Genomic DNA, 16285 nt, shown 5'->3' on the forward strand with positions numbered 1-16285 from the left:
TCAATATTAATCGAATCCAACAATAAACAGGGCACAGTTTATTTTGAATTCATCGGTCATGGCATGTGGTGTGGCTAGAATATGACCGTAGAAAACGTTCATACCACCAGAAGCAAGATCAAACAAGTGATAAGCAAATATGAATTCCACTCACCACACGTGGACCAGAGTCGATGGTTATTTAACTTTCTACCAAAAGAGTCTTGGTTTTTTTCCCAGTCTCTTCCAAATGAACATACGGGGGCACACCACGGTTCGTCACAAACCCTCCCAACACTGTTCTTTGTTATTAAATTGAATACTGAAATAAATAACTTTGACATGCTACCCTCTGCTCCGTTGTGTGATATGAAATATGACAGCGAAGTGCTTCTAAAATGGCAAAGCACTGTAATATCACATTGTCTTGAAGCCAAATCCACACATTATCAATCATAAACTGTTCATTCTGCTTCACACATTTTATGCCCCTGTACCAGCGCCAGCCGTGACCGGAGGCAATATGTTTTTGGGTTGTCCTACCCCACTGTCGGTAAATCTGATTCTCACGATATCTTAGGGATTCATTGCCCTTCAGGGACATTTTGCCACAAACATCCACTAGGTCTCGGTGGACTGAATTAATAAGCTACAATATAAGATATAATAATAATACGTGTCTAATAAGTCAAAAATGCTAAATTGATGAGATAATGTAGGCAAAAGGTCAAAGTTTGACTTCAGTGTGACGACATAATTTTCTGCAAAAGAAACTTTTCTGGCCGTTATTCAACACCATACCTCAGAAGCACAAGGGGAGATTGTGACCATATTTCACGTGTAGTCGGATATTGAATTGGTGACACTGAGGTGCGGTTTCCACCTTGAAACTACAGTGATAGATTTTTTTTTTTGTGCTGCAGGGCTGATAGTGTGTGTGAAGCATACATGATTTAGAATTTGTAGCGCAGAGCAATATCCCTGTTTGAACTGTCATCGCAGGACTTTGTGTTTCTTCAGAATCAGCGTTATTGACCAAGTTTAATTCCTTCAAAGTCTGCACAGACAGCTGCAGCTTTACTGCTGGGGAGAGGTTACAACTGCAAAACTTCTCTGGACAATACTGTACTTTGTTCTGATGTATTCCTTCAGTGTTATATAACACACTCTGTAAAAGATGATGGCTAATAAATCAACTGACCTCTGGAGCAAGACTTCAGATTAAGACCTGTCAGCCACTGCAGGCAACCTAGATTTACTTTCGATGCTCCTTCTTCTGGTACAATGTACTTACTGGGGTTGTCATTAGAAGCAGACCCGGGATAGAACAGGGGCATTATTTTCCACTGGAAGCTTCGTTTTACTCCATTAAAGGTAGTACTGTGTTGGTGAAATAGTGGAGCAATTAGATAAGTGTCATCGTCTGTAATTCAGATAAGTGAAACATGTTTTCCTGTCTGTCATGCTGAAAACTTCATTCTGCTCAAGAGGACTGAGTCAATATCATAGTTCATCCAGCAGCTATTAACATACTGAAAGTATTGTGGTACTTCATAAGCATCATAGGCTTTCAGAGTCTTTTTAATCCTTTATTGCATATCTGCTGTTTATTTGGTCAGAATTATTCGCGTCCTGATGCTAATAGTCAGTTGCGAATCCTTTTTGCTGGAATTCTTCTTTAGTTCGTGGCACGATGATTTCTGAAGTGACAGCTCAAACACTCGCCGAAGTTTTTCTACTGTGTGTAAATTGGAAGATAAACCTCAGTTTAAGCTTAATTTTACAAACTTTTAGCATTGCAAAGTTAAAACACCTAAATTGCACAGCAGTACTTTGTGCTATGGCTCAGGGTAAAGGTCAGTATAGAAAACGAGTATATTTAGAAATCCTGTGTTGAAAATTTCTCGCTCTGTTGAAAAGCACTTGGGGAATTTTTGACAAAGCTCACCAAAGGTGAGCTGATCATTTTGTTCTCATTTGTTCTCATACTCAGAGGAGTATGAGTTGACCCTGGCAAAAATACAGAGCACTGCCATTTCCAACCATTAAGAGTTTATTTATGCATTTCTTTCCATTGTTCAAGCAGTCCATCATTGTTGTATTTTATTGCCCCATCTGCAGGTAGTAATGGCCACGAGTTCATGTTCCTGTTGAAGGGCCATGAGGACTTGAGGCAGGATGAGAGAGTCATGCAGCTGTTCGGTCTGGTTAACACGCTTCTGGCAAACGACCCTGCGTCCTTGCGCAAGAACCTCAGGTAGACACACACTCTGGCGTCACCACACACGCACAAATTCCAAGAAACAGTTGTGTTTTACTCACCTCGCACATACCTGACAAAGTTGTTTGTGCTCAACCCGGCTGTGTGTTGTCTTCATCAGCATTCAGCGCTACGCAGTGATCCCCCTGTCCACCAACTCGGGCCTGATTGGCTGGGTGCCCCACTGTGACACCCTGCATGCCCTCATCAGAGACTACAGAGAGAAGAAAAAGATTTTGCTCAACATTGAACATCGCATCATGCTCAGGGTGAGGAACTGCTTCTATTTCCACTGTCTGAATAAGTGACAACAGTTTCAGGATGTTTTCTCTCCAACTATGTGCTTATTTACGTTGTTTGATCCCATTAGTTACTTTTTCAGCCAGTTAGCTTCCTTTGGAACTTCAGCATGTCACAAAAAACACATTCACATGATGAATTAACTTCCTGTCTTACTAAATACATTTTAATGTGTTATTGGCTGAACGTACTCACATGTTGTTTATGTTTCGTGCCAACAAGCTGGTCCTATTCGTTTATATAAATTGTCATTTTCATATAAAACTACACACTAAATAGATTCATCAGAGCTGAGGAAGCATCTGTTTCCAGTGATATATTGATGAATACCAATCACTCTTTGTGAAAACACATTTACAGATTTTTAATTGTCACAAATTAACTGCAGATCCCCCCCGGAATTCCTAATTAGTCAAAGGAGAACAACAAAATACATAATTTTCTTTGCTAAAACATCACTGCAGAAAGTAAAAGCTCTTGACCCAATACCAGGATCAGGGGGGAAAGTCAGTGGTTTGATGCCTGGCTCCTTCAGTCTTCATGCCAAAATGTCGTTGGGGAAAAATCATGAAGGACAAACACTTCACTTCAGCTGTGTGTGAGTGTGTCTGTGATAGAAACAGCAAATGGGTGAATGTGGCTTATAGTGTGACGTTTACAAGGCCTTAAAACCAGAAAAAGATTTGCACAATTTGCATCCAGTTTATGATTTTCAATCAGATTAATCTGACTTTTTTTTCCCTTTTAAACATATTAACAGCCTATCCTAGCTGCCTCTTGCAGGCCCCCAGGCTGTCGGTGGTCTGAATAAAAACAGAAAGAAACCAAATATCAGATATTTAAGAACAGCGGTTTATTTCCAAAAGTATTTGATTAACATTTGTAAATGTCTTTTCTTATACTGGTGAGCAGTTACATTTTGAACACAATCGAACACCATGGGGGTGACAACTCAAGTTTTATTAATGTCTATGTTCTGTCGATCACCTGTGCTTCTTGCTAATTGTTTGAATTTTTAAATTCTGAATAGCGAAAGACTTTAAAGACTTTCAACTCTCACTCCAGATGGCTCCAGACTACGACCACCTGACGCTGATGGAGAAGGTGGAGGTGTTTGAACATGCTGTCAATAACACAGCCGGAGACGACCTGGCCAAGCTCTTGTGGCTCAAGAGCCCCAGCTCTGAGGTAAAGTGCTTCACTTCTATACTTTGTCAGCAGTGCAGAGGAGGGGACTTGGTCTTTTCACTATCTTTATGTATTCAGTGGTACTTGGATAAAATATCAAGAGAGTCTAATTATAGATCCAATAACTTCTTGAATTAACATCTCTTCCTAAATAAAATACCGCGTCACCTCAAAACTGGTCTTCCTTTGGGAAAGGTTTTCATTGGATGCAGACCAAGCAAAGTAGGTCTTTGTAGTTTCTCATTTTTCTGATTACTGCGGGGATACAGGTGTAGTGAAATAAAATTGTTGTTTTCCCTAAAGAATGGGTTTTCTGGGTTATCTGTCCTACTTTTAAAGCACCGACTCTGCAGGATTTCACTAAGAGACCATCAAATTGAATCAGTTTTAGTACCCCGTGTACCTGATGCTCCATGTGTTTAAGTGTCTGGAAAGATGTGTTCAGCAGCCTGCCAGAGATTTCTGTTTCATTTCCCACAATATTTTTTTATTATGATCTAGAGGAGCGCTCAGAACACAAATGTTATTTCTCCTACAGGTGTGGTTCGACAGGAGGACGAACTACACTCGATCCCTGGCTGTGATGTCCATGGTGGGCTACATCCTCGGACTGGGTGACAGGTGAGCTTCTCAAACAAAACACTAAAAACCCTATATTAATGTAAAAAAGTGTTAGAATGGCCACAAAGAAAATGGTAAAACATTATTGAGGAGATGTTTCTGTTCTCCAGGCATCCATCCAATTTGATGTTAGACCGGTTAAGCGGCAAGATCCTACACATCGACTTTGGAGACTGTTTTGAGGTGGGAGGAGATTTGTATTAAATATATTACAAACTTCTCTGATATATATTTAAATATATTTTTTAAACTTACCCTCGTATACATTTCTAACAGGTGGCCATGACCAGAGAAAAGTTCCCTGAAAAGATTCCCTTCCGACTGACTAGGATGCTAACCAATGCTATGGAGGTATACGACTATGCTGGCGTGTGACAAACTGTATGAAGTGTGGTAAAGTGTGCTCACGGTAACACCATGTGTGGTCATGAGTCATTCAATCTGATAGGTAGTTCAATACATAATATTATGAAGAAAGTTCATTTTCCAGGTGCTACAGATTGGCATTTCTTGTGCCTGGTGTCATGGAGATATTTGCTCAACAGTACAGAGCAGCGTCACCCCTGCTCTTACCTTTTCCTTGTCCTTTGTTCGCACAGGCAGATATTAATAAAGCTGGTTAAGTATCTCTCCTGCTCGCTGAGGAATGACCACAAAAAATGTAATTCTGTATTTGTGGTAAATTTTAGCCACAGACCGTGTTGGCCTGGTGCTGCTGTTTTGTCCATTATCACGGTTAGGTTAGGTCATTGATTACATTCTCAGTTTGAATTTAGGACGATGATGCTTGTTCGTTTCACTTAGCAACATCCACCTTTATACTAGCTTCATTGTGGCCAGGGGTTTGAAAACAGTCATGATGCAAAATCATGTAGTTGACTTAAACACAAAGACTTAAACCTGAGAGCCAAGAGAATTGGCTTTGGTCAGCTGATCAAAGCTTTTGTGGGCACAAAGAAAAATCTGCCGGAGCTCACAGTTCAAATCAATGTCAGTTATTTTAAGGCAAGTCATTTTTCTCTGCTGCACCGCTATGGCAGATCTTAGGGTTTCCCCACCTGCCAAATGCCTCTTTCACTCCTCCCTATGGCCTAGCTTAAAGCACTTATAGTCCCGTTTAATTAGGTTAGACAGTCGGAGACTCTGCAACAGAAAAGTCTTTCTAGTACATTCATTTTATTCTGGTGTCAAAGGCCCCCACCCTTAAACACGACAAGTATTCCTCTACTGAAGTGAATCCTGCCTGAGCTGCTTTTTCTTTGTCTTCTTTATTTCATTCCAAATAATAATTAGTCTTCTGTGACTGTGCAGAGTTTTATCAGAAGCTGTGACTCACTGTGCCTTGAATTTAATGAGCAAAGGAAGGAAAGGAATTAAAAATGAAAGCATCAAGAAATAAAATTCTGCATTGTAAGAGGTTTAAGTTTTGCCTTTTAAGCTACTGCAAAAGTTTTTTTTTTGTTTTGTTTTTTTTAGACATATGAAATCTTCTTAAAACTTATTTTCAGCCTTCTAAATACAAACAGAGAGGCTGTTCTACTACTAAACTCAGAACATGTTATTGGATCATTGTTTACAAGTATACTGATATTTCTGTGACGTGCACACGCAGAATGGAAACCTAATTCCCAAATGTCATGTGCGTCAGGTGACGGGCTTGGATGGTAACTACAGGATCACGTGCCACACAGTGATGGAGGTGCTGAGGGAGCACCGGGACAGCGTCATGGCTGTGCTGGAGGCCTTCGTCTACGACCCGCTGCTCAACTGGAGGCTTATGGACAGTAAGGAAATGCCAGCTGTTTAAATTGAGTACAGATGTTAGATCAACATATTACAGCCTCACATAACCACAGCAGCATACCAGCTCAGACCGGTAACAGTTTGGTTAAAGTCAGAGCAGATTACACTTGTTCAAGCTGAAAGACTTCTTTTTGTGGCGGTGAAGAGTGGGGAGCGTTAAATCTACTCGCATCAAGCTGCACTGGACTTCTGCTTAGCTTGTGTTTTCGAGAGAAACGGTTAATGAAGTGCTTCAGACATCTAAAGGTCGCTGGTTAAACTCAAGTGTACACAGTGAATAAATCTCTGTGGCACCTTCTCTACTAATACTGTTATGGTTGCCTTTAGCAAGACATTTAATCAAAAAAAAGTGGAATATGTCACTTTGATTATAAAGGAGTTCAGCATTTTGGGGTTAGTATGTTTAAGAAATAAGAAGCAGCCAGGGATCTGTGCATAAAACCACTTTCTCCTTACAGGGACTTACAGCTGCATTAGTTAAACGCTCATTAGTGTATTCTCTACAGTGTGTGTTACTATAGCCATTTACTGAATAGCCACCAGAGCAAACCGGACCCATTTAATGCAAAGGAGCTGGAAACATGACTTTCAGGTCACAGATGGGTAGAATAAATCTGGGGGACAACATAAAGAGAGAGGCCTTTCCTATAATCTGACCACTTTTAATGAATAGTGCACATAACTGTGGAAGAAACCCGAGTTTCTGTCTTTAAAGCAGTCAGAGAGGTGGTGATCCTTCCTGGTAAATGAGGTAAATGAAATATGCTCCAGAGGAGTTTGTGTATGTTTTTAAATGCACTTTTCCCGTTTCGCCCACAGCAAACACAAAAGGAACCAAACGCTCCCGCACCAGGACCGACTCGTACACCGCCGGGCAGTCAGTTGGTCAGTTTCCAACACAAGCTGAAACCATAACTATGTTTCATTTTCTATTTAATAAAGGAAAAATCGTTTTTTTAATCTCTGACTATGTGGCGTCATCTACAGAGGCTCTTGAGGGAATTGACCTTGGAGAGACCACGCACAAGAAAGCAGGGACCACTGTGCCCGAGTCGATTCACTCCTTCAGTGAGTTACCTGCTTATTCAGACTTAAGTGATTTTATTTTGTTGTATTACAGCTTTTTAGGTCTGCTCTGCTTATTTTGCCATCAAAATACTGAGCACTCGCTGTCATAATGATCGCTGCAAGTCACTGCTCTGTGGTAAGGCAGGACACAAATCTGCTTTGATTTCCTTTAGCTGCGAACAGGTTTGGTATAGACACAGCATAATTTGTTTTTTTAAAGCTGCCAATAGTTGTTGATGCTAGTATTTTTGTGTGTGTGTGTGTGTGTTTTTAGTTGGAGATGGCTTGGTACAACCTGAGGCACTCAACAAGAAGGCTATTCAGATTATTAACAGAGTGCGAGACAAACTTACGGGTAAGTGGGACATTTTTACTGCACATTTCACTCTCCCGTCGATAAAGTACCCTCTTTTTTTAAATAAGTAAATGCTAAAGATTTATGAATAATATTTTTAATTTAAACACATTGTACTGGAGGTACAAAACATACTTAAAGTTAAATTTCTTGGATAAGCAGGGACTTGCAGTCCATCAGCATCCTCCTGAAACCAAACCAGTCCCAAGTCCCTCGCATACATTTCCAATTTAATGTCTGATCAAAAATGAGCTCAGCAGAGCTTTAATAACAAAAGGGAACATAACAGAGACGAGAGGTCTTTTCAGATCTTGCACTATCCTAAAAGCACCTTTGTGTTGTCTGAACAAAGTCGAGCCGTGTTTGCAGATTGATTTTGCCGGAGCAGATCTGTGACCAGAGTTTGTTCCCTATAGGTCGTGACTTCTCTAACGAAGAGACGCTGGATGTGCCGACACAAGTAGAGCTCCTCATCAAACAAGCCACCTCACATGAAAATCTGTGCCAGTGCTACATCGGATGGTCAGTATGCCTTACATTTTCAGCTTCAGGGTTAGTCAGAGCCTGGCTGCAAGAATCCACCTTAAATCAAACTGAAGTCATGACTTTGAATGTGTGAAGATTGTTGCAGAAAAGTTATCTTGGGCAGTTTTAAATGCAATTACTGTGCCACAGGTTGATCTCTTTTTCTTTCTCTTCTTTTAATTTGACATTTTCTTTTCTCCTCCAAATGTTCAGGTGTCCCTTTTGGTGAAGAAGCGTTTCCACCAGCCAGGATTTACCCTTGACTCTCTCGCACACTGATAGATGAAGTAGGAGCTCTCAGCTCAGATTGGTATCCACTGGAATGTGTCCTCAAGCCACACTGCAGAGCCTAAACAAAGTTTTTCCTCTTTTTTTGTGTTTTGATTTCTTTGTTGTTGTATAATTGTATGGTTTGCCATTTACGTTTATTAGAAAGTACCTTTAGTGCTTTGTTTTTACCTGATTATCATAATTTACCAAATTTTGCAGTCATTGCTCATAATGACCTTGTAATTTGTAATTTTTACCATTATATTTACTCGCTAAAAGCTTTCTACAGTGGCCATATTGTAATCACTAATGACTATTGCTCCACATACTGCTTTCTTCTCATAAAGCCACCAGTCTGTTGTATCATTGTGTATGAATGTGACAAATTTCAGCAACATGATATGCCTTTTACTAACTTAAACATTCTTAAGGGGTTTCTGATGAGCAGAGATCAGTAAGAATTTGATTTCATTTGATTTGAGTGGACTGCGATGTACTCAGTGGGCATTCGTGTGCCATTAAACCCTGTATAGATACCACTGTGACTGTGCTGTGTTCATTGAACTGTACCGATTGCTCATGAAACTGAGATTGTCACACCTACAGCAGTTTAAAAATAGCTAGGGGTAAGGGCGTCCCGGTAGAGAGCGTGCCATGTATCAGCGCTGAGACGTATTGCAGAGTCTGGGGTTTGAATCCAGCCTTCCAGACACTTTGCTGCATGTGATTTCCTCGTCTTTCCCATTTCCTGCTATCAAGTAGAGCAGAAATGATGGGAAAATAGTATGTTCTGTCTCCAAATGAAAATGTGTCGTAGATATTCATTTATTTATTTATTTCAGAAGAGGTGCCACTGTCTTTGTTTTTCTAGCACCGACAGAGGGCACTCTGACTCCTAATAGGATCACTCCCCTCCATCTTCTTTAGGAGACAGGCTTTGGCAGAGGATTCACTCATCAGGCTGGAGAGGATAAGACCACACTAGATCCTTCCCTAAAACCAGAACAAAACAGGAAAAAAATACTAGGTTTCAAGCATGTGCTTTCAAATCGAGATTAGATTCCCCTTTTCTAAAAGCAGCCATTATTTTTTTTATCGTTGTCTGAAGACCACAGGGAGACGCAGTCACTTGCAGCCAATGCAGTCTGACAGAAACAAAACCGAATCAGATGCTGCAAACTGCAGAGGCAGCACTGGAGACAACTATTAATTTGGTTTCCTGTGCTGTTATCTGGTGAGTGCAAGGTAGCTTCTGTTTTTTACTTCTGCTCATTGCTATTCCCCCTCTAATTTCTCCATTTATTTCTTCCCTGCATTCTCCTCTGAAGGTTAATTACTTATAGATAGTTAAGGATTACGGATCAACAGAAAGCAGCCCATTGATCTCTTCCCTGCCGTGCCCACCACTGCAATGTCACACTCTTTACACATTGGGACAAAAGCCTGGTGATTATCTGTTCGTATCGATCGATTCCTCCTCTGTTTTCCCTCGCTTCTTACTCTCCTTCGCTTCCTTCGCCTCCACTCTGTCACTTTGTTCCCTCCTGCTGCCAAAAGCTCATTATTGAAAATGTGACTTTTCATAGTCTGTGCCACCATTTCTGTTGTTCTTTCTCACCCGTCTAATTTGTTTGTATTTTTTTCAGCCTCTCAAGTCTGTTGAGAGGCAGCCGAGTCAATAGCTCAAGTTAAATAGGCTGCATTGATTGGGAGAGGGATTTAGCTGTTTATCAACTGTGGAAATGGGCTAGGGCTGCGGGGGGAAAAAAAGACACCCGGCACAGGTGTCTGCAAGTCAATGGTGACAAATGATACTCATCGAGAGACAATGCTCCTAAATGAGGGAAGGTGAGAGGCTTGGCGGTAGAAGCTGCTGATGCTGGAGGCCACGCTCCATCAGCCTTTAAGGCTGTCACATGAAGCCGAAACAGGCCTGACACATTAGGAATGATGGGAAATGTAGCAATACATTCGCTCCCCCTCTGGGACTCGAGCCTGTTCCCCCATCCTTGAGCATGTATTTCCCCGCAAGAGCTCCCCTGCAGGTGTTATTCCACATCCATGCATCCTCTTTAGCGTCTCATGACCCTTAGAGATTTCATAAGTGCTCTTCACAACTCTTGCTGTGGCTGGAGTGTAGTCACATACACCCAAGCATGCTCACAGCATAGAGCATGGGTGTTTCTCATTTCTCAGTGAAAGCTTCTAATTTGCTTTAATTTGCTAATATGCGTGTAACAGCTCATGAATAAAATGCATTACAAGCCCAACTGTAAAACCTTGTTCTGTATCTGCAATGACATGAGTAACTAAAAATCTAAGCTGGAACATCACCGTACTCCAGTATTGTTTCTCTTTATAAATTCTATATTTCTGTTTTCAGCAGTTAGCATCATTTTCTATGAGTGAGATTTAAGTTTGAAGAGAGGAAGGAGCGAAAACAAAGGAGCATGAATGCTTATGCAACCTTAATATTACAGATGTGTGTAACTCTACTTATAGTGAATTGTAAACCTCAGTGAGTCTTGTTAAAATGGTCGATGCTCATCTGCAAAAATAACGAGGTCAGTGTCTGCGTAAACTCTGAGCCAACTTCACACACAAACACACAATTTAGGACAGTTTTTTTTTTTTTTTTTAACTCGTGGCTCTCTGTGATGTCAGAGAGAAGGGATATCCCTAATATGGTCATCTCCGACTTGCAGAAGCCCTACACACCTGATGTCCAAGCATGTTTGCAAAGGTCAGCCATGCAGAAGAAAGGTGGTACAACTTGAGGTACTGCTCCAAGCCCTAGTGTAAGATAAGTAAGTATTATTTTAATCTGTGAATCATACAAAGTTTAGTCCTGTAGAGTCCTAAAATTAAGAATGTGCTCTAGTCTAAGAAGTTTGATGTGAAACCACACATATGAGCTGATCTTAACATTCTCTTGTAAGACGGAGGGCTTTAGAAAACCCCAACAAATGAATTAAGTGAGAGCTGTGAAGTCAACTGGCTGAATGTGAGACGTGATTCATTTTCTCTTCAGGGATGGCAGGTGATGTGGGTCGAAGTGCAGGTTTTTGCTTCACGCCAGATCTAATTAAGGTGTCACAAAAATGTACAGCCCTTTTTTAAAGGTGTGTCAATCAGGCGTGAAAGAGTAGAGCTGGAGGAGAAACTTTCAGGACCTAAATCCAGTTAGAGTCCAGCACAAGGGAGCTGGCTGGATACCCTTTCTGACTGTACCACAAAGGAACGACACACTCCTGTGCCTCTCTGCAGTCATGAGAATGCTTTCTCACTCATACCACGCAATCCCCCTGAACTCAAACACACTGCCATGGATAAAAGCTGTGAAGAGAGAGATGGAGACAGAAGCGATATTGACGGCCGACCAGAGCAGTTCGATAGCAGGCTCTGGAGTTGTGTAAAGTGGGAGCCTGGAGCTAGGACTCTGGCTGTCTTTGTGCACTGTGGTGTAAAGCCAGTATCGATGAACTTGACAGCAGTTTAGCCCGCCTGAGATCTGCTGCTCTCTAAGGACACTTCAGACACATTCTCCTGCCATCTTTAGCCTACTTTACCCTGCCCATTCATGTTCCTCAGAGCAGGGACCTTAAAAAATGTCAGTGGAAGGATTTTCTGTTTCTCTAATCATCTGTTTGTCGATTAGTAGCAGCAAAGAGTGGGGCGATTCAAACGGCACTGAAGTGGTCCACAAATCCAGCATCTGTGGCTTATTGGGATGAATTACTGAAAGAAAGTTAGACGTGGAAAAAGATACATTTGTTGTTGTTACTGTAAACACAAATATAGAAAGCAGGCCAAGGAGAGGCAAGATGAAAAATTGGGCCAGTTGGGCTTTTTAAGCCTGCACTGCGCATTTTGCATGTCGGCGGCTCCAAATTGCACCGTGCAGTAGTTAACCATTTGAAAAATTACAAGCATAATACCCAGCGACATCAGCAAATGGCACACAGTATGCTCATTTTTGTGTCGACCGACTCTGCTGGACTGTGATGCTTTTTAACAAAGGATGGAGGGGAACACTTCTAACTGGTGAGTACACCTTCCCCGTCCTCCTCCTTTAACCACTTACATCAGAACAAGGCAAACATGACACCAGAATTATAAGGCTACACACTGCTCTACCTGCTTTTGTTACTGGTAGAAATTACCTTTGCTGAAATAATAGTGAATTCATGCGCACAAAATGATGGTAGTACAGCTTTAAATCATGTTTCTTTGTCATTTTTCTACATATGAAGTTCATTTTGGGTACATGCTGAGATGGAGATATGCAACATCTCATTCCATAAACAAAGCCTGATTTCTTACAGAGACCTTACCGTTGATTCTTTTCACCGTTGATCTTTTTTTTTGCTTGTAAATATCTGCAACGACAACTGTTGAGGTTTGTCTTTGGGGGATCGAGTTTATAAATTCAGCATTAGATTTATTTTCCATTACTGTTGTCTGCATGCCTCTCCAAGCCAGTCAAGGATGCAACCACATGTGTCCAGATTAATCCTGCACATGTAGTGAAGACTTTAAAGGAATTTAATAAAAAGTATTATTATTTCTATTTGGCAACAATGTTGATTCTGATAGGACACAGCAACAGAGGAGGATGCTTTAACTATGGATGTTACTAGACAGCAGCCACAGTTTTTAAAACACGAGTGCTTTCAGGAAGTGACACAATTACCACAAGCATCGGATCCAAGGTTAGTTTATATAATATGAAACAGGCTCACAATGTCCTTCTAAAATCGGCTAAGTTATGATTATTATATAAGGTGCAGGGAGTATTATTGCAGGAAACTATAAATATCACAGTGAAGTTGACCTTTAACCTTTTGGAGATGCATTATATGGACAAAAGAATTAGGCCACCTACATGTTACACCTACAGGAGCTGCTGAGCTGTAGAAACCTATGCCGTGAAGCTCCCGGCGTACAGTTTTTGTGCCACAGGAGACTTGAAACACACTTATTCAGTTATCAAAGCATTTAATCGATACTCACAGAAAAAAGACTTTCGCAAATACTCTCTCTAGCTCTAAAGCTGCAGTTCTTAAATGCTTTAATAATGCAATTTACAGTTTATCAGAGAATATCTAGGATTAAAGAAGTCAGTGAGCTCTACTCTGACTCACTGTTTCACAAACCTTTGTGAAGATACATGCATGGCTTGTTTTCCTACACCTTGGGCAATGGGACTGAAAAAGACCTCAATTCAAAAATTAAGATTACATTTGATCGTAATGATGAATGAATTCTGGATTAATGGTCAAAATACCCGTCTAAGATAAATCTCAAGAATGTGACTGAGATTCATGAGAAGCGGACAGACAGACAGATCAGCGGATAACCCTAAAATATCTCCAGCGTAGTGTTGGTGATGTAATAAAAGCTTGAAAATCTACATACAGACTAGATCAGCTCGGTCCATTAGCCGTGCACATGGTCAAACTTCTCCATCTTGCGTTCCCTAACCTTCAGTAATGTTCTGATCCTTCTGTCATGATGTGCATCACCGATATGCCACAGTGCTCATCTTTCACCTTGGATGTTGGTTCAGAGGTGAATGAGGTTTCAGCGAGCACAGCCTGGCTTTTTTGCAATTTTCTCCTAAATAAAAAAAAGTGCTCCTGAACATCTTTGTTCGTGAGGTCCAGCTAACAAATCATGCGCCGGCTCTTGCTCAGAATTTGCAGGAACATCGGCCCATTTCTTGATGCACTGTAAATCATCTGACTGGCATTGAAGCAGCTGCAGGAGTGGGCAGCTCATTGTCCCCTTGCCTGTGTGCATGCATGTGCATTCTGGTGCATATGAACGTAACAAACAAGGACCTACTCTTAGATTCTAATTTGTTTCTTTGTTGTAGTGAATAGCTGGCACTTTTTGAATGGCTCCCATGGAAGCAGAGATGTCTTTGAATCCAGCATCTTGCAACAACTCGACTCAAAAAGTCAGATTTCTGAGTGTTGGACATTATTTGTCTCATTTATCATGACACTACTGCTGAGATCTGAATACACAGAGTTGTTCCTAGAGTCCAACAGCATCTAAAGTATTCACAGACTCAAATGGGCCACGGTGCTAATTTGGAGGTTGAAATAAAGGCAAATCTCCCCAGCGGTTTAAAATGCTTCATTAGCCTGCAAGCCTCTGTCCAACACAGTGTAAGACAGAGAGGCACAAGCAGCAGGCTGTGTTATTGTTCAGAAGCTAAAGGACAGCGCTGTGGAGGCTGATAATATTATTCCAATCTTGATGCAGTTATTGGACTGTCTGACCAAAAGTGACCTTAACATTGTACTTGCCGAGCCGCTCGACAGATTGCAGCACAGTGCGAGCGGCCGTCTGCAGATGTGTGTGACAGCTCCCAGGTGTGAGTGCACAGGGCTGTATGAATGTGTTCAGAGAAGCTGCGCACTCAGCAAAATCCTTCCCTGGATAAATAAAGATTGTTAAAGCGTTGTTTGTCTCAGTACTTACTGTAGATGCAGTTGCGGGCGCCGGTTGCAGCCACTGACGCTATTCAATTTGACATTTCAATTGCGTTTCAGGTTTATTGGATTGCAGAAAGAGATAGCGGAGAGATGTCTCAACTTGCACTTTTCAAACACATTTTCACACGCAGCGTAAAAAGTAAAAGTCAGCTGAGACTCGGAGTGCATCGAAAAGCTCTCACAATGGAAGCTGCATTTACACATGCTGTCACTGCACATTTAAACCTTAAATGATTATTGATTTTAATATAATGCTATATATTCATTTTTTTTTTTTTTTTTAATTCTTAGTGTCTGTGAAAATTTGGCAAGATTCCAATCGTTTTATTTTTCATTTATGTTTAACATCTGAGGCCCGGCCTTGTGAGAGCTTGCAGAGTTGTCTTATTTCATGTCATCACAAGAATTCATATTAGGAGACTGTGCAGGTAGGTGGAGTTGCTGTCTCACCTCTAGAGGAACGCTGTGATCAGAAGTGCTTCCTGATGTTTTTTAATCTGCTGCAAATGTTCATTTCAGAAAGAGAAGATTGTTGGACAGAAGTGGCTGCACCTGAGCAGCAGCATGGCTCAGCCACTCGCTGGCATCCCGATGATGCTATTAATGGCCATAATGTGTGCCAAGGAATCACTGCCCTCGCCATTACACTCTGTCTACCAGCTTGTATCTCTGATACTGAGCCACCAGCTTGCTGCAGCATGCTTTTAACTCTGGTGGGCCAAGCCAAACCTTCGCCTTTTTCCTCTTCCAGTTTTAAATTACAGTTTAACTGAGGCCAAGACTATTTTTCCCCCCATGGAGAAGCAGCAGCACCTCAGATTAAGTGCCTTGCTCATTGGCATTTGAGTAGATTTAAGGAAGAACAAGAAAACGCTGCTTTTCCACACTCCAAGTGCAAATTTATCGCACTCCTTAAACGTAATAAACCCGAAGCACCTCAATGCCCATCCCTGCCAAACAGGTGGTGGTATATGCTCGGTGGTGATGTAACTGCTTGTGAGTGGGACAGTGTCCTTTGACTGCGGCGAGATTAGTTTGTGGCAAAATGAGACTTTCATTCTGAGATGACCGAACTGCTTCCCCAGGCTTGCGTTTCATATTCAAAGACATCTGCAGCACCTGATATTAGGAGATGAAACCTTTGTCATCTTAACAATGATTCATTTGTGTGCTCAGAAAAAGCGACTGTATCCATGAAAATGCAGCAGCACAAATGCTTACTCCATCACAACATAGTTCCCAAGTGTGTGAAAGAACCACAAAACACAGTGGTAACACCATGTAACAAGGCCCTGTTTTCAATACTGCCAACAGACAAGTTTCCATCTGAATTTAAAAGCAAATTTTTTACTACATTTCCAGAACACTGGCAAATAGAAAATGCACCTGAATGCCAGTTTCTACCATTGC

The 16285-nt window shown here is 41.3% G+C and overlaps 1 protein-coding gene across 3 annotated transcripts in view; it reads left to right on the forward strand.

Annotated features, from left to right (window-relative positions):
- The window catches only part of mtor (mechanistic target of rapamycin kinase), a 76113-nt gene extending 67199 nt beyond the window's left edge, over nt 1–8914 (forward strand). For all 3 annotated transcript variants that reach the window (XM_086276199.1, XM_086276198.1, XM_086276200.1), the window contains 12 exons: nt 2101–2236; nt 2361–2508; nt 3605–3727; nt 4266–4348; nt 4459–4531; nt 4625–4699; nt 5997–6132; nt 6971–7036; nt 7139–7219; nt 7494–7574; nt 7991–8096; nt 8313–8914. In XM_086276199.1, the coding sequence (XP_086132325.1) occupies nt 2101–2236; nt 2361–2508; nt 3605–3727; nt 4266–4348; nt 4459–4531; nt 4625–4699; nt 5997–6132; nt 6971–7036; nt 7139–7219; nt 7494–7574; nt 7991–8096; nt 8313–8328 (1124 nt within the window). In that variant the 3' untranslated portion in view covers nt 8329–8914. The remainder of the gene's footprint in view (nt 1–2100; nt 2237–2360; nt 2509–3604; nt 3728–4265; nt 4349–4458; nt 4532–4624; nt 4700–5996; nt 6133–6970; nt 7037–7138; nt 7220–7493; nt 7575–7990; nt 8097–8312) is intronic.
- Nucleotides 8915–16285: the final 7371 nt, after the last annotated feature.

This window comes from Aulonocara sp. 'chitande type north' Nkhata Bay, linkage group LG20 (assembly GCF_057382095.1).
Source record: "Aulonocara sp. 'chitande type north' Nkhata Bay isolate Kocher_YH1m ecotype deep benthic linkage group LG20, A_spYH_male_GT1.1, whole genome shotgun sequence".
Lineage (NCBI taxonomy): Eukaryota > Metazoa > Chordata > Actinopteri > Cichliformes > Cichlidae > Aulonocara > Aulonocara sp. 'chitande type north' Nkhata Bay.